Below are 21,248 nucleotides of genomic sequence, written 5' to 3'. Positions count from 1 at the left end.
GCAATATCACCGCTTTACTATTCCAAATGAAAATCAAGCTATATTATAACTCAAAGGAAGCCCACCAATGACCACCTCGGCCATGGATTCCCTCACAAGCTCCATAGTGCCCCTCAAATTTCAATAACAACTGTGTCTCAGATTCTTTCACTTTTATAATAACACTCACACCAGTGTACCGTGTCAGAGCACTTTACAACACACACATTGCACAGAGACATTTGCACATCACTTTATAGGAAATGCTACATCATACAGGACATGATGTAGTCTAGCAGTAACATGCCATCTATACTGGTAGGCAATATAGTTTGAGTCCTTATACTGGGAAAGCACGAAAAACAAAAGGGCACAAAAGCAGTAACCCACTAACCTCTTCACATATGCACTTTGCTATGTGCATGCCTATGGCTCTCCTGGAAGCCAATGGTGAACCCAACAGAAATTCCAATATTTTCCGATATATATAGATTTTCAGCATTGCCCCCACAGGGGGTCAGCCACTGAGCAGAAGGACCAACCCCCTGCCAATATCACTACCATTTTTCATTACATTTTTCTTTCAATATTTGAAGGGCGATCTCGCCCCCAGTTAAATCCAGGCACATAAATGATCAAGTATGCCCCCATACTTGATTGCAGTCCCCCACAGGGGGTCGGCCACTGATCAGAAGGACCAACCCCCTGTCAATATCAGTACCATTTTTCATTTACTTTCAAAAAAAATTGAGAATCGGGAAGTCACTTCCGCCTCAGCGCCAGACCACCACCTCCTCCCAGGCACTCAAATCTGACCTCAAAATTCTCCTCCTTCAAAGACACTTCCAAATTCAATTCACGCCCTCTCTTTTATCTGAAGGAACCCCTTGCATTATAGAAAATTCTATTCTCCATGACTATGTAAGTGCCTCCTGTGTATTCTTGTGGTTTGAGTGTCTGCCATTTATTGCAGGATTATCCTTCTACTTGTCTTTGGTACTCTTTTGTAACATGCACACGTCACTTTTCTATTACACAGTTTTCTACTCTTACATTTTGTTTGCTTTAGATACTTACACAAGTGCCACCATGGCCTACGTAACGTTTGATCTTGTGTTTGAAAATCTGCCATTTATTGCAGTATTATACCTCTACTTGTACTTTGTATGCTTCTGTAACCTGCACACATATCACCTTTTCCATCCTGTAATAAACTGTTTGCTACCTCTTGCATGTGTTTGCTCACAATTGTCACTTATGCCTCATGTACCCTAATGTTTTGTAAATTGATCAGTTACAATTTTCACATCATGTATCAGTACTGATCCTATTGCGAAGCGCTCTTGACTTTTGTAACATGCACACGTCATTTTTTTTCAAATCTTACATTTTGATTGCTTTTGATACTTGCACAAGTGCCACCATTGCCTACGTAACGTTTGATCTTGAGTTACAGGTATAACACTGCAATGGCAGATACTCAACTTGTACTTTGTATGCTTCTGTAACCTGCACACACATCACCTTTTCCTCCTGCAATGTACTGTGTGCTACCTCTTGTATTTGTTTGCTCACAATTGGCACGTTTGCCTCATGTAATGTAATGTCAGGCGCTCAGAGACCTTTGGGTAAAGTCTGGGCTTCATAAATATACATACAAAAAATAAATGTCCCCCAGAGGGGGTCGGCCACTGATCAAAAGGACCGACCCCCTGTAAATATCGCCGCCATTTTTTTTTTTTATTTACTGCGTATTATCAACATTTTGGGGGGTCGATCGCACCCCCCCAGGGAAAGCAAAGACAAATAATTAAAAAATGTGCCCCCAGGGGGGGGGACGACCCGTCACCACAAAGGCCGACCCCCCCAAAGACATCCCTGGTGTCTAGTGGGGTTTCCTGGCCGTGTATCGCAGCGCTGCTGCGATCCACGGCCAGGAAACCCTCTCAGGAAGGCCTCGTTTGAAAGGGGAGATTCTCCCCTTTCAAACGAGGCCTCCCTGAAAGCTGGGGAGGCTGTTTTCACAAAGATCTCCCCCTCGGAGTCGAGCGCGGCCTTACCTGCTGCTGTCCTCGGCTCCGGTGGGGAACTCAGTGACGTCAGAGCGCCTCGTGGCGCGCTGACGTCACAGATGGGCGGGAGGGGGGGCGGGCGATGAAGCTAAAAGCCTTCCACGTCTCCCCCACGGAAAGAAATGATAAAAAAAAAAACAGGTGCGAGGCAGGAAATAATTAATTACAACCCTCCCTGGTGACGTCCAATGGACGTGCGCAGCACCAGGGAGGTAGTGCTTCTGACGGCCATTGGCCGACAGAAGCACTAAAGGGGTTAAAACCATTTAAAGGTTTTTGTCGCACATTTGCTGTCAATGCTTTAAGGACCGCTTCATCTGTGTAGAGCACAACATGGACTGCTTGGCTGCCAATTTTCTGGGACAGCTTCACTACGTAATTGTAATGCTGCATCTAATGAATTTATATAAAATAAAAAGAGAAAAGGGGCTAATTTGCAGACCTGCTTTACACCAATCACAACCCTTAATAGTGGGTTGGTCATTCCCCATACAGTGTGTAACATACCCTTATTTGAGAGTGCCAATGTAAATACCCTACCAAATCTATCAGATGTGCCTCAATGCCAGCTTGTTCTATGAGATACCATAGCATGTCCCTAACTACAAAGTCAAAGGCACAGGTTTCCAAAAAACGATGTGTATGGCTCCTCTCTTGGCCTTGACATATTTTCCTAAGATTAGTGGGTGTAAGTTTTATTGAATTGGACTTAAAAAGGAACTGGCATCTGCCAAGACCTCTAATTTGCCCAAGATGATACATCCCAGAATTTTTGCGGTGGAATTGATCAGCGATATTGAGCGATAACATACAGGCTAATTCTGGTTACCTTTTTAAAAAAAAAATATGCTCTGTTTTAGCTTATTTCCTGGAGTTGATCAAATCTTCCTTTACTTTGGCCCTCAAAACATTTGTAATCAGATGAGCCCAAAATTCTAGATTTACTTTGAACAAATCAATCGGTACCCTGTCGGAGCCTGATGCCTTCCTATTTGCAGGGGAAACATCCTTTACGACGCAACTTTTACCACGCAGTGCCTTTACAACGCAGGTTTTTCAACGCAAGTCATTACAACGAATTACGCTGGGGGCGCTCTAGGATAGGTAATAGTTTAATTTACTATCCAACACCTTCCCTACTATCCATGGGGACTGGAGTTGGAATAGTAAATTAAACTATTCACTATCCAGCACCCCCAACGCAAGTCGTTGTAACGACTTGCGTTGTAAATCGTGCGTTGTAAAGGCATGCGTAGTAAAAGTATGCGTTGTAACAACGTACATCCTATTTGCAGCACTCATCTTGGCTTTAGTTACAGAACCAATATCTATCAGATCAGTTTTCCAGTTTTCATTTATGATGTGGAGTTAGGCCTATTTTCCCTTTCACCCACCACCATCTCCTTTTTATCTGGATTAAAACAAAAAAAGATCAACCCAATCTTGTTCGGGGATGTGACAAAGAAAAGGGCAATTAACAGTATCCCCCAAAAATTATCTTGGCTGGTGTGTTTAAATCCTTCCAAGGTTCTGCCCTGGTTTCCGGTTCCTATGCTTAAGCGCTTTTTTGTATGTCTTTCTTGCTTCTCTAATATCAACTACATTATGGGGGATTTAAGCTTTAATGCTTATAGTGCTGCATTGCACTCTGGGAAGAACCACAAGTGTCCAGATTGCACTTTGGGAGATTTAATTGAAATAGACTCATGGGATAATTCTCTACATATTCCCCCCCAAACTGTCTATGAGTTTGGTTGAATCATTTGCCTTTGAAAGGCAGCATGAAATATCATTATAGCACTCAGTTACTAGGGCATCAAAGAACTGGAGTAGGTCTACAGAGCCCTAATTTAGGTGTACCCCCATGTTTGAAGAATGTTTGCCGAAGAGCTGATGGGGGTTCCTGGCTTACCTCCTAGGCCATGATTCGGGGAAGAATGAAACTTAAAAATTACAGGGTTATGTTCGCTTTTGGGCTGTGAACACACTTCACTGTTTGCAAGATTTTGTACCAAATCCCTTGATAATAAAATAAAATCATAATGCATTGGTTAATGCAAAAGAGACTCTGGAACATTTGGGGCGCACTATAAGAGATGTTGATACCTACAATAAGACTAACAAGCTAGACAGACTAGCTAGAGACATTCATTTTTACGATAAAAAAGTACTTACAGGAAGAATACTACCAACTGGACACTCAAGGTAGATACTCCACTAGAGGTCGGGGGAGGTATTTTGCGAACAACTGAAACAGACGGGAATGCAAATGGATCCATATTTTTGATACAGTATCAAGTGGGCTAAATGAATATGAGTAGGTTGGTCAACAAGTGGCCACTCTTAATAACGGTTAACTCCTGTGCTGTTTTCAGTACTATGCTTTTCTAACCTCATGACACACCATAATGCCATCCGATTAGGCAATGGGCGTAAGGTAAATCATGTTTCTTAAGTTATAATGTGATTTTTTTGTTCTAATATGTAAGTCAGGTATTTTGTAAATATTCATGTGACAACATATGTAGTTCTGTGGGGTTGGGAATATAATGTAAGTATTGTGATCTTTGGGGCATATTACCAAGCAATAGCGATAATTATCGCTATTGCTTGGTTAGAGACAAAAATTTACCGCTGAGCTGCGGCGATTTTTATCGCAGATAAACCTTGGTATTACCAAGGTTTATCGCAAATGCGATAAAAAACGGCCGCAATGCATGAATATCGCTGAAAAGTCAGCGATATTCATGCATCACCGAGCTAATACTCTTAGCCATGTTATCCACCTCCCATTGGATAACATCGCTAAGAACTGCTCAGGGCAGGTGTTAGCTTTTGGAGATATTCGCGCTTAGCGTGAATATCTCCAAAAGTTGGTAATAGGAGATAGCGATGTTAGTGACTTTTTCCAGTCGCTAACATCTTGGCACGCCCACTTTGCATGTCATTAGTGATAAATATCACTGACATGCAAAGTGGGGCCCGAGATGGTCGCTATCTCCTACTAGCTGTCGCTAACTGGTGTTAGCGACAGCTAGGTAATAGGGAGATAATTTTATCTCCGCTTTCTTGGCTTTTAAAGCCAAAAAAGCGGAGATAAACCCCCTTGATAATATGCCCCTTTGTTCATCCATGTAAGTCCGGTCTTTTATATTATTTCCGTGACAATGTATGTAACACTGTTTTTGGGTTGTTACGTATTATATGTATTTATATGTGAATTTCTGTGGTGGTACCTGTCCCCTTCATAATATTTTAATTTCTTTTCACTTCTTTCATTTATTTAATATGCTATAATTCGGCTGATTTGGATACACACAATTTTTAATAGGATTGATCGGGATTTGGCACGCCCGCTAAGTAAAGGCTTCCGACTATTTCGGGTTGGGACCCTGTTTTTCGATCCTTTTAGATTAACCACTAGTCATAAACTCTTGACAAAAAAGCATGTTGTATAATATGTATCCCTGCAAATATATATATATATATATATATATACATCACCTAAGGGTCATCTGCATGTCAACGGGCAACCTTTTTCCCATTGCTACGTCAAAGACGCGGACAGCCGTTGTCTTTTCATGGCGCCCACATTTCACCAATCGACCGCACGCACACGGTAATAGTGAGACATGGCCAGCCGATGAATCTTCACAGCGCCGCTTGAACCAATACGCACGTGCTGGAGGTGCGCGCCCCTACTACTTAACCTGGGTGGCTCGCATCCTTCTTCCCGAGTAAACTCCCAGGTGGACGGGAGGTTGTGCTCTCTTATTGCAGTGATGGCACTTTGAAAGGTTAGATCTGCGAGACTCCTCCGGCCCGATCTTTATTTCATTCTGGGGCTTTCCCTTTTGTAACACAGTATCCCTTTTCAAACTCCCTTTCAGATAATTGCGGTATTTGGGTTTGTGCCCCCCGTCGAGAATGTGTTACCTTTCCACGCTGCAAATTATTCAGCCCTTGTTTTCCACGGGCTCACATTCAGTTAATTCTTACTATAATTCCTACAATCCTGTTATAACGCATTTTCTACCCAGGACTGATTTATTTTTAAAAATCTCTCATCCTGATCTCTCTGACACGTTGTCTGTGGAACAACAGATCTTGCCATTTTGCCCTCATTAAATTGGGGGATGTATCTTTGGGAGTAATTCAGGGATCCCATTCACCCTGAAGGTGGGGTAAGTTTCCAATCATTATAATTAGTTTGGGTTATATTTTGTAACTAATGTAGGTTTAGCATTTAATGTTGCAGACCACCTTGTTAAGTTTACTGTGATTAGGATTCATTCTAATCCACCTGGATGACATAATGTTATGGATTGTCCAATCCACTGCCACGGTCAGTGTTTTTCCATTTTTTGAGTTGTCGTCCTGAGAATATACCAGGGGGATAGGTTCTAATTGGATTCTTTCCTATACCTAGTTTGTCTCAATGTCATGATGAAGACCCGCATGCGGAAGTAGAAATTTGTTCCTCACTCACGACGGGTCGAAGAGCCAATAATTTCCACTCTCAGCCTGTAATATATCTGATTAACTTTTAGGATGATGCCTGCCTGACTAGATGGCATTATTCTAAATAGAAATCCAAAAAATAAAAGAGTTAATGATATTTTATACAGGCTACAGGCCTAACATTGGTTTGGTTTACTTTTAATCTACTCCAACCAATGTTATATATTGAATAATCAGGATATCACGTTTTTTATTGTGTTGATTTGTCCTTCCATATTTCCACATTCACATTGCTCATGATCCCTTTCCTTTGCACTATGCCTTTTGTGACAACCGCCAACTGTAATAATGATCTTTTGATTAATATCTATTTATAAGGATTATATAAACAAAAAAACGTTGTCTTATAAATACAGTTGTCTTTGGTTTTTCTCTCTGGTATATATCTCTCTATGTATAGAATAACTTAAAGAATGACCATTTGGAATGAAAAGTTTAGTCCTACTACACCATTTTGCTGGCCTGAAATAGGTATGTCAGGACCAATTGTTGTTTACGCCTTTTCGTTTGAAGTCAATTAAATAAGCAGTTAAGCAAATTTATTGCAATGCAAACTATGAGAAACACCAAGGGGCCTAGAGAAGCTCTGAAATGCTGTGTGCCACCTTTGGCTCCCCAAGTATAACGTACTGCAAGTCACAGTAGATCCTTGGTCCTCTTCTAGCTTCTAGTATTGTTTCGGTGAAGGCTCTGTAGTGCCAGCGAGAGCAGCCTGGGGCCCAGGCTAAACAAGAGTATCTCTGCTACAGAAGGAGCTGTGACATCCCTGATGGGCTCCCAGCAGGGTTCCTCACAAGTCTGAGGGGGAGTGTAGAAATTGCTGATTCTTAGCTCGCAGCAAGCGCTGCTTTACCTTCAACTTCCTCTTCACCAACACAAAAAACTGAAGCTACTCACCTTCTGGATCCTAATTCCATCTCCTGTGACAAAAATCCTAGGTCTAAGATTATGTTAGTTAAAGAGATTAATACAACTACATACCTGCATATTACAGTACTATATTGTAAAACTACATAAACAATCCCTTAGCAGCATTGTAATGATTGTGCAATTGTTCATTGATTGGTATCAACCACGCTTTAAAGGCAGCATACCATGGTAATAATTACACTGTGTACATCTGCAGATATACATATGGAGCAGCGGCTGTCTCCACCATGTAGTTACATGTAGGTCAGAGTTACCAAAGGAAGAGAGGGTATTTTGCCAATAACTTTGGCTTTGTGTGACAAATTAGCATGAGGGTTTCCACATAAAATTTTATACAGAATTTCAGACAATGGTACAGAAAAAGTGAATGAACAGAATTACAGATTTGCCCGCAAAGCCTTCTTTTTGTGATGTTTTGTAAATCAGTTCACCTGTCTTTGGTCCCCTGGGAGTTCCACAGGAGTCCCACAGGAACACAATTAAAAAAAAGTAGAGCCATCTGATTGGTCATGTATGTCTACTCAATATTGCCTGGCCCAGAGTTCCCTCCGTACTGAGGAATCTGATTGACTAGCATATATCAAGAACAATATTATGACCACCTGAAAAATTAATTGAAAAAGAGTATACGGAGGCAAGATGGGAACCCTGATCTCCTACTCTTTGTGTCAGAGGTCTCCCTTACCCTAGGCCCAATTGTTTTGTGGTGCAAAAGCCTGTCTACTATTTTAAGTAGATAGGGGTTTGCATCAACAACCTTGGATGGTTACACAGTAGCGCATATGTACCACACAGGGAAAGCTCAGTTAATGCAGAGTAACACAAGGCAGCGCTTCATACTAGTTTTCATTACTTTTTCCTACAAACCAATCCAAAGACCAATTTTCTCTGCGTTTGTAAATTCTGAAAAGGATTTTGTGTCTGGCTAAGTTTTAAGGTATTGAATTAGCATTGTGCCATCTACGCTGAGCTAGAAAGAGAAACATCCTGTTGCCATTTATACAGCTAGTCCCATCCATGCAAAACTGAAAAATGACACTCTATGCATGGCATTATAGCTTTAGATTGGTAAAATCCAAGCCACCACTGGTATGAATACAAGCAACTCCTGACAAATGTTTTCTCTCTTGTTGATGCTCTTTGAGAGGTATTTCTTTGATCAGACACAAGGGAGCACTCAGTATAAGACAAGACTATATCCTTTCAGGCTTGGAATATCACATAAATTAGGCAAAAAAGAAAAAAGGAATTCTGGGTAGCTCCCAATTTCAGGTGACCAGCCCCTGTCACACATCATAAGGATGTGCATTGCGGGTGGATGGCAGGTGATTGGACAACAAATAAAAACAAATTTGAAAGTTAGAAAACTGGGTTTTCTTGATTTGTTGTAAATATTTTCAGCCAATTTCAATGAAAGAATTTTCAAATAGGGGCTCGGATTGGGCATGAACGGGTTAACCTTCAGAAAATATTGGAGGCATCTCAACATCTATTCCTGTGGGTGGCTGAGTGAGGTTTTGTTTCCATCCATCATTTTGGAACCAAAATTATATGAGTGACTGTTTTGTTAGAATGTGGCTGCAAACTACCTTTTGGAGTAACATGTAGAAAGTAACCCAACCTCAGAGAAAATGCTGGGCTGCTGTCCTGTTTGTGGTTGAATCTATATGGTAGAACCTTTCCATGTATGTATTCTACTTTAAAACGGTGCCAGAGCATAAGTGGTAAGGCGCATAAACTTAAAAAGTATGAAGGACTTTTGTGAAATCCTATGAGATCTTTCACTTCTCCCTTCTCCAGATTTTGCACTACGTCAAGAATGTTCACTTTAGGAACCCTGATGGCACAGAGGTATTTTTCGACAAGAATGGAAATCCACCTGTCCAGTATGACATTGTGAACTGGCAGATGGATGCTGAAGGAGAACTACAGCAAGTTAATGTTGGCAGTTATGGCTCAAGGTCACCATCCTTGCAGGAATTCAACATCAATTCCACTGCTGTTAAATGGGTTGGAGGTAGTTCCCAGGTATGGCATGTGTATGAAAATCTCATTTAGTCCTGTTGTGCAGTGCTTGAATGTTTTGAAGCTATCTGCTGACTTTGACTAGATTTACAGTAGGAAAGTACCACATACATGCATGAAGGGTCTAGTTATGGGAAAGCATGGCTCATTGTCCCTACTGCACAACATGGGAATCTGTATTGGGTGTGCTTGACATCCCTTTGACAAATGGTCCAGCAAGTATCTATGATTAGCAAGCCCTTTTGATGAGCAGAATGGCTATTCCGGTTAGCTCTCTTCTGGGCCTTCACATCTATATCATGCTTGTAAGAAACAAATTATGCTTCTCCATCAAACAAAATTGGACTCTATCAACCAGATGTAAGAACTATTGTCTCTGCTGGTATCCAGATTTTGATTGAAGTTTCACTATTCCGACTTGGCAAGGGTTAAATGAAATATGAACTGCCACTTTAGAGCCTTACACGTAGGATGCAAGGACAATTGGTAATTGACACACCTTGACCCAGGATGGCTGCTGCATTGTCGATGATGAAACTGTCAAATCTTTGCCCATATATTAGTTGACTAAAGGTGCCATGAAAAGCACTAAAATATTCTTTGTCAAATATAACTAAATGGGGAAAGAGTTTGATATTTGGAATATATGCTAGTAAAATATGGAAACTATTTTCCATACTCCCTCATGTCTTACATTAGTCTTCATGTAAAGAAATGAACCTGTGCTTCTTTTCCTTTGTTTCAGATCCCGGAATCTCTTTGTAGCCCCAGCTGCCTACCTGGGTTTAGGAAAGCTGCTAAAGAAGGAGAGGCCATCTGCTGCTTCTTGTGCATCCCATGTTCTCTGGGGGAGTTTTCTAATCATATTGGTAAGTCAAGATAAGCAGCAATGGGATCAACGTAAAACTACTTAACAAATTAAAGTAAAGTGACCTAAAATCCTAGAAATCACTCTTAAAAATACATGGTATGGGATCTTACATGATTTCTGTGGAAGATTTTAGCAACTGTTTTGAGCCCTATCCCCCTATGCTGGAGTTGATAAAGTAGGCGGATGAAGTTTGGGGAATTCACTCTTATTCCAATCCTAGGAAGAAGGTTAAAATAGGTACAGCAGCTCTACAGGTAGTAGATATACTTGTGTCACACAGCTTAAGAGAGGATTACAGCCATTTAATTTTGGATTGTAATGCAAAACCAACTTTTAAGAGGGGCAAGTAGAAGAATAACATTGATTCTTTACTGATAGATGTGAGGACCCGCCATGAGATGGTAGACATGGCAGTTATTGATCATTGGCATAGTGTCCACTTTCCTCTGTCACTTCACTTAAGTGGTCCCAGATCAAGTATAAATCGTGCTTGAGACAGTAAGATCTATCCCAACAGCCCTAACAAATAATAGACGGAATAGTAAATGGGAAGCCCTGTAAATACTAGAGTGTTCTAAAAGGGATTTATGAAATGAAATGAAGGGATTTATGAATAGGCCTGTGTAGCACTGCATACATTGTGAAGCCAGGGTTGTTCAAGCTCCCAGATCCAAGTGGTACATGAAGAGTTTTTTGCAAACCTGGGAAAATTAGTTTAAGGTATACAAGAATAGTCCTAAAATGCATTAATCAATCAATCAATCAATCAGGGGCTTATTAAGTGCGCTGCTCACCAGTGATGGCCTCAAGGCCCGGGGGGGGGAGCGGCTCTGGATCAGTTGAAGAAACAGGTCTTGAGGTCCTTCCTGAACGTGTGCAGGGTCAGGGAGCACCTGATGTTCACTGGGAGCTTGTTCCAGGTCTTGGCTGCGATGTAGGAGAAGGCTCTCCCGCCACATCTGCTTCTGTGGATGTGCGGGACCTCTGCCAGGGCGAAGTTGGCGTAGCAGAGGTTCCTCTTGGGTAAGTGGAAAGATACCCTGTCGTTGAGGTATTTGGGTTGGATGTTGTTGAGGGATTTGTATATCAACACAAAAAGTGACGCTATGGGACCAATTCATTTCAATGATTGTTCAGGACAGGTGTATGAATTACCCATCCAACCTAAGAACTTCATCTAGATTAAATCTTTACAATTTATTTTGTCACTTACCACCCATTACTTCAACAAATCAATTATATCCAACAGATATGTATTTCTCTTTTTGAGTTTTGTTTTATTAATTCCAAAGAATTTTTTTTTATATATTCATTTACTTCACATACTTACTCTTCTTTTGTGCTATACATATAACATTATACTATTTACATATCACACAAACAATTTACAAAAACATCTACAAAGCAAATAAAAATGAAAATTTAAACATTCACATATAGTTTCACAATGGTCCCTCTTATTCGTATGGATGCTCTATATCATATTATCTAGAGAGCATTCCTCAAAAATACAGATACACCTTATTAATGCAGTATTAAAGAAATCAGTAATTTTGATCCTTCTACTTTATACTGCTGATTATTATTTGTCACCAAATTTAAATTCAAAGGGTGTCCGTTCCAACGGTTGTCGACGCGTTTCACCCCCTTAATTTCTGGGCCTCTTCAGGACTAGGGCTTAAGCATTAACACACCAAGTGTGCTGCACCTAAAACATCAGGAAAGTACTATATATTATCCACATATCCATATGGTATTCTCTAAATGAGGTATTTCATGCCGGACCCATATATACCTCATGCGTAACCCTGTTTGTTCGAAACCACAACATACATTGTATTCTGGAGTGACGGCAAGTAAGGCTCCAACACACGTGTCCCAGGGTGCACTTATTCTACATACCACCAAGGTGTACAAACAATTAAATGCCTCAATAGTGCTACCAAATCAATCTCTATATACCAAAGTGACCAAAGTGCAACTATCTAAATGTTTAACCATAAAAAACTCGAATGGAACTATTTATAGACATACCGATTCGATTGTAAAATTCTCGAATATATGTCGGTCGTAGCGATTAAACACCTATATTAGGTAATAGCCCTTCAATTGTACTCCTTTATATTGAAAAAGGCGACTCCGATTTACCTTTGGAATGGCAAAAAAGACAAAAAAGAGATAGGAAGGAACAGTGAATCAGGGAAAGAGCCAGAGGCCAACAACACACACACACACAGTAGCACAGAGGCGGTTTAAATATACCGTCCCTGTATCAGGTCTATTCAAACCACAGATTCTCCTGAAATCAAACTGAATGATATTTAATAGTGGCCAACTCACTTCTGAGCGTATGACATCATCATGTCCATCTTTATCGCCTCAGTTACAGTGACTAATCTCCATCATGTGCAGACTGGACAAGACCTATATTAATTCCTGCAAGACAGAGCCGGCGGGCCAAGCGCTAGATTTAATGCTCTCCACGACTATTCTTATCACTTTAAACACACATATGCGGTATCAACTTATTACGAGCCGCGCTTACCTTAAAGGTGCTTTCATGCGCGGCCGTGCTCACGCCTAAGCAACACTCTCAACTTCCGCGTTGAAGCCGGTCACGTGGGACGTGTCCTCACGAAAGATATCCAGCTTATGAAAAGCAAAAACAGACTACGTCTCCACGTTCAGGCAATACTTTGACCATTGAGACTCTCCAAAATTCGCCACCGATATTATTGTCCTTAATTGTCCAAGATGGAATTTGCGCGCCCCCACACATGTAAAACAAATCCTTCAATATATTTATATTTACAAAAGGGGCTAGACTGAAGTCTACATATGACTCTCAAATAAAAATAAATAAAAACGGACATTATGGAAAAAATCTCCATTGTAATAAGGAGAAAATAGCCCATGACAAGAGAATCTAAGTCCCCACCGTTAATAACGGACACCAGAAGCCATAGCAGCCGTCACGCCCCACATTCTAACACATTGAGTTTATATATCAAAAATTATTCGTGACACAAAACACATATAAGCACATATATATATATATATATACAATAAATAACACACATTTGAAACACATTACAGAAAACAATTAGCTATATTTCTCTGAATTGACATTATCACATGTTATCACCACAAATTCTATAGTTGTAGTAAGGCCCACATCTCATCTTTGTCATTGAGACCTTCTCTGGCTGTATTGTATTTTTCGATAAATCTGGCCTCAAGTTTGTTTAGTTTTCTTTGTAGGTCTTCCCCCACAACATTAGATATTACATTCAGAACTGACCAATGAATGTCAGCCTCCGAATGACCCATATCTAAATAGTGTTGTACTAATGGAGCCCCATGTACCTTACACTTAATCCTTGACCTATGTTGCAGTACTCGTTTTTATATAGTTTGTGTCATTTGCCCAATATAGAATTTAGCACATGGGCATTTTATACAATACACAGTATTTTTGGTGTTACAGTTGGAAAAGACTTTCTGGATGTGGGTTTGTCCATTTATATCAATTTCTTTGGTGTCTGCTGTGAAATTACACGCTGTACACATTTGACAGCGGTAGTGCCCAACCACTGGGGGCAAACCCAAAAGGTTTCGCAAGTCCTTAGTTGGTAATTCAATATGGGTATTTGCTCTGACTAACTGTTGCCTGATGTTTTTTCCTTTTTTGAATGCAAACAATGGTTTCTCCAGACCTAAAGGTTCTATCAATGTCCAGTTCTTTTGGATTATTTTTTTCACTTTGTTTGCTTGAGGGATTTGTAGGCGTGTTTGAGGAATTTGAAGGTGATCCTCTTCTTGATGGGGAGATTGTGGATGCCTCGTAGGTGCTGAGTCATGTGCTTGTGACGCGGTGTTCCGAGGACGAGTCTGGCTGCGGGGTTCTGGATGGTTTGGAGTTTGCATAGAAGAGTTTTGTTGATTCCGGTGTAGAGGGCATTCCCGTAGTCCAGTCTGCTGGCTATGAGTGCGTGGGTGACGCTCTTTCTGCAGTCGGGGGTATCGATTTGAGGGAGGAGTCAAGAATGATGACAAGGTTCTGGGCGTGGTCTGTTGGGGTCGTGGGTTCCCGAGGGCTGAGGGCCACCAGGTGTTATCCCCGGTGGAGGTGCTGGGTCCGAGGATGAGGACCTTGGTCTTCTCTGAGTTGAGCTTCTAGCAGCTGTCTTTCTTCCAGTCTGTCATGTTCTTCATTCCTTCCTGGATGCAAAGTCTGGTGTCTTCGGGATTCTTTGTGAGCGAGACGATGACCTGGGTGTCATCCGCGTAGGATTCGATGCTGAGCCCATGCTGTCTGACGATGGTGGCAAGAGGGGCCATGTAGATATTGAAGAGTGTCGAGCTGAGCGATGATCCCTGGGGAACTGCGTCAGTTGATGTCAGTGGGCTCGGAGAGGAAGGAAGGCGGTCTTATCCTCTGGGTTCTGCCAGAGAGGAAGGATTGGATCCAGTCAAGCGCGGCTCCTTGTATCCCTGAGTCATGGAGACTGGCTGCGAGCGTGCAATGTGATATGGTGTCCAAAGCTGCAGAGAGGTCTAGAAGGATGAGGGCCGTGGTGTGTCCCTGGTCTAGTAGCATGCAGATGTCATCAGTGGCGACGAGGAGGGCGGTCTCGGTGCTGTGGTCACTGCGCAAACCCAACTGGGAGGTGCCTAAAATGGAGTTCTCTTTAATGAAGGTGGTCAGCTGGGTGTTCACAAATCTCTCTGTGACGTTGGCTGTGAAGGGGAGGAGAGAGATGGGCCATTAGTTTTTCAAGTCCATTGGGTTGGCTGTTGGTTTCTTGAGGAGGGGTTTCACCTCCGCCCATTTCCATTCATCTGGGCAGATGCCGGATCTGAGGGAGGTGTTGCTTGTCAGTCCTAGTTCGGGTGTGATGGCATCGGCAGCCCTGCGGAAGATGTGCGGTGGGCATGGGTCCTTTGGGGCTCTTGAGTGGGTTGTCTGCATGGTCGCTGTGATGTGTTCGATGGTCGCGGGGTCTCAGGATGTGATGGTTGGCTTCTCAGCGGCGGTAGGTGAGGGGGTGTCGTCTAGTGCTGGCTCGCTGAAGTTGTCATAAAGGGCCTTGATCTTCAAATGGAAGTAGGAGCTGAGCTTGTCGCAGAGTTCCTGGGAGGGTGTGATGTCCGTGGCTTCGCAGGTAGGTTTAATGAACTGCTGGATGACATTGAACAGTTCCTTGATGTTGGTCGCGTTGGTCTGGACTTTATCTCTTATGAAGGTCTGTTTGGTCTCTCTTATGCGCTGGTGGTATCCCTTCAGGGCGCTCTTGTGGTTGTTTCGTGCTTTTGTGGTTTTCTGGTTAGCCAGGTTTTATCTTAGCATCTACAGGAGCGTCCGGCTTCTTGAAGTTCTGTTGTGAACCAGGCGGCACAGCAGGAGACCCAGCGGTGAAATTCCCTAGCTGCGGAGTTGGTATCGGTCATAGTACTGGGGGTCTTGGAGGAGGGTGGTGTTGAGAAGTTCCTCTGTGACCTGCTCCAGTTCCGTTGTGGTGGGCACGGGACGGGTTTGGGTGCAGTGGTGGTGTTGAAGGTGAAATGGATGCAGTGGTGGTCCGTCCAGTGGTGTTGGGTTGTGTGGCTGAAGCGGATGTCTGATCCTCCCTCGAAGATGGGGTCGAGGGTTTGACTCGCTCTGTGGTTGGGTGTTTTGACAAGCTGCTTCAGTCCTAGGTTGGTGAGGTTGTCAAGGAGAGAGGTGGAATCGGGTTTGTTGCTGTTGTCAAGGTGGAAGTTAAGGTCCCCGAGTAGAATGTAGTCAGTGGAGGTGATGGCGTGGGGTGCAGCAAGCTCAGCAATGGTAGTTGCGGGCTGGGTGCGAGGTCCTGGCGGTCTGTAGATGTGGGTGCCACGTAGGGTGGTCCTGGGGCTGGTCTGGATCTGGAAGTGGAGTCTTCCGTGTTGCAGGGGGGGTCGCTCATGCTGGATGTGGAGAGTTGGAGGGGGGTCTTGTGCACGATGGTGAGATTTCCTCCTGAGTGGTGCAGGTGGTCCTTTCTCTGGATCTTGTAGCTGTCAGGGATGGCTGTGGCGATGTCAGGGCCGGAGGTGGTGTTTGTCCAGGTTTCCATGAAGAATGCGACATTGGGCAAGAGGGTGTCAATCAGGTCCCAGATTTCAATGGCCTGCCGGTGCAGTAAGCATACATTGAGGAGGATGCAAGTCAGGGTTTCGGTGGTGTGTGCATCAGGTGGCTTTTCAGCAGATGCTGGAGCTTTGTTGATGGTGAAGAATCTGCTGCAGCATCTGCACAAGATCTGCCCATGGGTCGTGGTCAGCATGGATCTTACGCAGTCGTCGTGTCTTCCGGGATTAAGAGCATGGAGCGTGGCTGAGTCACAGCGGTGGGGCCCAGGTGAACCAGGGTTTCTGGCGCTGGTCGCGTTTGGGTCATGGACGGGCGCAGATGGGCTTGCCTTTGGTGCACCTTAGGCACGCCAGCGGTGCGCCCTCTGCACGACAGCGCAGCGGACTCCATATGTACAGGCAGAGAGGCAGGAGCAGGCTGAGTCAGGGTGCGGGGCAGCAGGGGCTTCAGCAGTGGGAAAAGATGGAAAAAGCAATACAACTTATATATATAAGCATAGGACAAATAAACAGTAGTGCAATAATGCAGACAGCAAACAGTTAGGAATAAGTGAAAGCAAAACACTGGGCAATACCGGATGGCACCCAAGCGAACTCTGAGGTGCAGGGATGGGTAAGCATGGGCGTAAAATCCGCTCCGATCGCGGATTTTTCGGATTTTCGGCAAATTCGCAATCCGCGAACTCTCGCGAATTTGTCGAAAATCCGTGAATCCGCTCGCGGCGGATTTTTTGCTTGGTTGCGGCGCGCGGCGTGGTGTACGGCGTTCACTTTCCGTCATTAAGCGTTTGCCGAGTTGTTTTTCTCGATCATATTTAGCGAGTGCCGCGCCATTTTGGATCTTGCTGCGTGATCCCGCGGGAGTTTGGCGCCAGCGAATACGTAATCGCGGCTTGCCACCTTGCACAGCATACCTCGCGAGAGTTCGCAATTGCGAACACGTAGTTGCGGCGGAAAGGAACAATCTCGCACTCGCGAAATAGAGATTTTGCAATTCTGCACAAGAAAATCACCAGCAAACAGGATAAACCTTCAGAAAATTATGATTTTTATCAGAATCACTCCTCAGGTTGACATTTGCATGGCCTTTTTTTTGGCAAGGAGTCCATTTTTGGGGGGGGGAGGAAGGAAGTGCCCCACAGTCTCCAACTTCCTGTTCCTGTCCAGCAGGCTCCTCCCAGTGCTTTGTCCATCTCCTGGTCACTTTCATTTGGATCTGGAGCTGGAAGGATTACTTTTTGTGGGTGCTGCTGGATATTTGGATTTGAGGCCTTTTTTGACTGTCTTTGGATCACTTTTGGATTAGAAATCAACTTTCACAAGTAAGTTTGTTTGGGGCATTACAGTTGCTGCAAGTACAATTTTGGAACTTTTTCAGAACATTAAATAAATTATATTGTTGGTAGCCACAGTATCCAGTAGGACCAGGGTTGGTTAGGGGTGCATGATACAACTGTTTTGTTGAATTTAAACACCATTGAGGCCATGGATGGGCTGGGATTGTGCTGATTTTATTGTTTTTTGTCGTTTTTTTGGGGCTGCTGGTGGGGCCTTTTGCCAAGGGGTAGTGGTGCATGGACTGAGTGTGCCTGTAGTGTGGTCTCACTCTCTTTAATGTAAACATCATGGATGGCATTGGATTGTGGTGATTTCTGGCTGGTTTTCTGTTTTTTGGGGGTGTACTGTTGATGTGGACTGTGGCCATGTGGGTGGTGGTGGTGGCCATCTTGAGTCCTGGCTGGTACAGGCAACATGTGCTTGGGGTATAAGGGGCCATTTTTAAGAGAGGCAGTGTCTGAGGCCTGCACTTATTTTGCCTACTTTTCATCCATTATGCCCAGGGGTAGTGAGTGTTGCATGGGCCTAGTGTGTCTGAGGGGTGTCTTCTTGAATTTAAACACCATTGAGGCCATGGATGGGCTGGGATTGTGCTGATTTTATCGTTTTTTGTCGTTTTTTTGGGGCTGCTGGTGGGGCCTTTTGCCAAGGGGTAGTGGTGCATGGACTGAGTGTGCCTGTAGTGTGGTCTCACTCTCTTTAATGTAAACATCATGGATGGCATTGGATTGTGGTGATTTCTGGCTGGTTTTCTGTTTTTTTGGGGGTGTACTGTTGATGTGGACTGTGGCCATGTGGGTGGTGGTGGTGGCCATCTTGAGTCCTGGCTGGTACAGGCAACATGTGCTTGGGGTGTAAGGGGCCATTTTTAAGAGAGGCAGTGTCTGAGGCCTGCACTTATTTTGCCTACTTTTCATCCATTATGCCCAGGGGTAGTGAGTGTTGCATGGGCCTAGTGTTTCTGAGGGGTGTCTTCTTGAATTTAAACACCATTGAGGCCATGGATGGGCTGGGATTGTGATGATTTTATTGTTTTTTGTCGTTTTTTTGGGGCTGCTGGTGGGGCCTTTTGCCAAGGGGTAGTGGTGCATGGACTGAGTGTGCCTGTAGTGTGGTCTCACTCTCTTTAATGTAAACATCATGGATGGCATTGGATTGTGGTGATTTCTGGCTGGTTTTCTGTTTTTTGGGGGTGTACTGTTGATGTGGACTGTGGCCATGTGGGTGGTGGTGGTGGCCATCTTGAGTCCTGGCTGGTACAGGCAACATGTGCTTGGGGTGTAAGGGGCCATTTTGAAGAGAGGCAGTGTCTGAGGCCTGCACTTATTTTGCCTACTTTTCATCCATTATGCCCAGTGGTAGTGAGTGTTGCATACTTGCATGGCCCTAGTCTTTCTGTGGGGTGTCTTCAATATAAACATCATGGATGGCATGGGATTGTGCTCATTTTTCTGTGTTTTGTCGATTTTTTGGGGTGTATAACTGAACTTAGGTTCCTCTGCCTTCCATTGCTTTTAGGTGTACAAGACTCAAGAGAACCACCAGTGCCAGGAAGAAGTCCTGCAGCGGTGTGTGTGTGCAGCATAACGTCACGCGACGTCACGTCTGGACACAGACAACTCTGCAACTCGTGCAACTGCTGCCTGCTGTTCTGACCTGCTCTGAAGAAGATGGCCCCAAAAAAAGTAACCCGTAGCTCCTCCAGCAAGAAAGGTGCCAGTAAGGAGCAGAAGAAGCAAGTTACCAAGGAGACTGGTGTGCCACCAGCCCCTTTTTTTGGGAGTAAAAAAAAAAGTATGCCTGCAGCAGCAGCAGCGGGTTCTGCTGGGGACCAAGCTGGCAGCAGCACCCCCGCTCCATTGGGCTCAGTGCCACCACCACCACCACACCAACTTAAGTCCAAGCCCTTGAGTGCTGCAGAGGCAGCCAGTATAGTTCTTCAATCACCATCGACCAGTGATGTTGGCTCATCGCAAGAAAGCAGCAGCAATGTCCCTCAATCAACACAGGTTGTTGTAGCTCATCTGACGAGTGTTGAACAACCACAGCCGCAACAACAATCACATGTGCAAGTACAAGCCCAAGTACATGTGGAAGGAGAGGCAGCGCAAGGAGATGCGCAAGCAGGGGTGCATGGAGGGTCACAAGTGCCCACAATAGTTGTTCCTCCCGAAGTAGGGGCACATCAGGAAATCGACAATCAAGGCGAGGTATCATTTGAGGAAGCCACTCCTCCTGATGATCCTTCATTGTCTTCCACACCCCTAGCAAGGAAGAGATCAAGGGTGGTGTCTACATCTTCTTCAAGCACACCTCCTTCTGATGATACGGATCAAACTTGGGAACCAGCACCACTGCCGTCTGAGAGTGAGGCACACCATGATCCGACAAAGGTAGTTAAGCGTAAAAGGAAGCTCGTCCAAAGTCTCAGAGTTATGGAGTGTGATGAGGCTCAACAAGAAGTGGCGGATACTGCTGCTGATGAAGACTCTGCCAACGACGACCCAGTCATCATAAAGGTCAATGCAGCCCCAGCGGGCATGCAGCAAACAGACATTTTGACCCTAGCCCGAAGAGCTGCTGAGCGTGATGATGATGATGTTGTCGATGAGGAGGCAGTGGAAACACCACAATCATTGGAGTTAAGTAGTACACCAACTCGTCCCGCTTCCATATTTCTTTCTGGCAAGAAGAGACCTCCATCCACCTCGACCTTAATTAGTGGCGGTGAAAGTGCACAACGTACAAAAGTTGGGCAATCCAGATCCTCCACTTCATCTGGCATTAGCTTCATGACCACCACCACCAGTATCGCCGCCTCCTCCAGGTCCCACAGACACTTCAAGTCCCCAGTTTCGGACTTCTTTACTGTTTGTCAAAAAAATCCAAAGTTTGCCATTTGTACCCTTTGTAAGGTTGCAGTTAGTCGTGGTAAGCCAGGTACCAACTATGGTACCGGAGGCCAGAGAGGTCATCTTAGGAGACAGCACACTGTCCAATGGTTTGCGCACCTAGATGCGATCAAGAAAGGCCGAATTCAAGGAAACGTTGATGTTGCATCTGATGATGACGAGGAGGAAGAAGACGTGTCAAACACTTCCCTTACACCCAGTACCCCTGTCAGCAGCACACCCAATGTGAGGCACACTAAGAGTGTTGGAGCGAGTGAGACACCAACGCACAAAAGTTCACCAGCGAGCAAAATTGGGTCAACGAAGTCATTATCAGCCCGTAAATGCTTGGTCCAGGGCAACATTAGAACAATGCTTACTTCAGACGTGCCATATGAACGCAACCACCCACTGACGCGTCTGTATAACACTAAGCTGGCTAAAATGCTAGCTGTGGACCTTCTCCCTTTTTCTTTTGTAGAAGCGGTAGGTTTTCTAGAATTAGTG

At 44.1% G+C, this 21,248-nt stretch overlaps 1 protein-coding gene across 1 annotated transcript in view; it reads left to right on the top strand.

The window, feature by feature from the left end:
* The window catches only part of LOC144797912 (extracellular calcium-sensing receptor-like), a 67,304-nt gene that overhangs the window by 28,208 nt on the left and 17,848 nt on the right, over positions 1-21,248 (top strand). The window contains exons 4-5 of the mRNA XM_078668714.1: positions 9,303-9,530; positions 10,273-10,396. Of these exons, the coding sequence (XP_078524840.1) occupies positions 9,303-9,530; positions 10,273-10,396 (352 nt within the window). The remainder of the gene's footprint in view (positions 1-9,302; positions 9,531-10,272; positions 10,397-21,248) is intronic.

Source organism: Lissotriton helveticus, chromosome 12, assembly GCF_964261635.1.
Source record: "Lissotriton helveticus chromosome 12, aLisHel1.1, whole genome shotgun sequence".
Classification (NCBI taxonomy): Eukaryota; Metazoa; Chordata; class Amphibia; order Caudata; family Salamandridae; genus Lissotriton; species Lissotriton helveticus.
The sequence above is the reverse complement of the archived record's forward strand: the minus strand, read 5'-3'. Positions and strand labels throughout refer to the sequence as shown.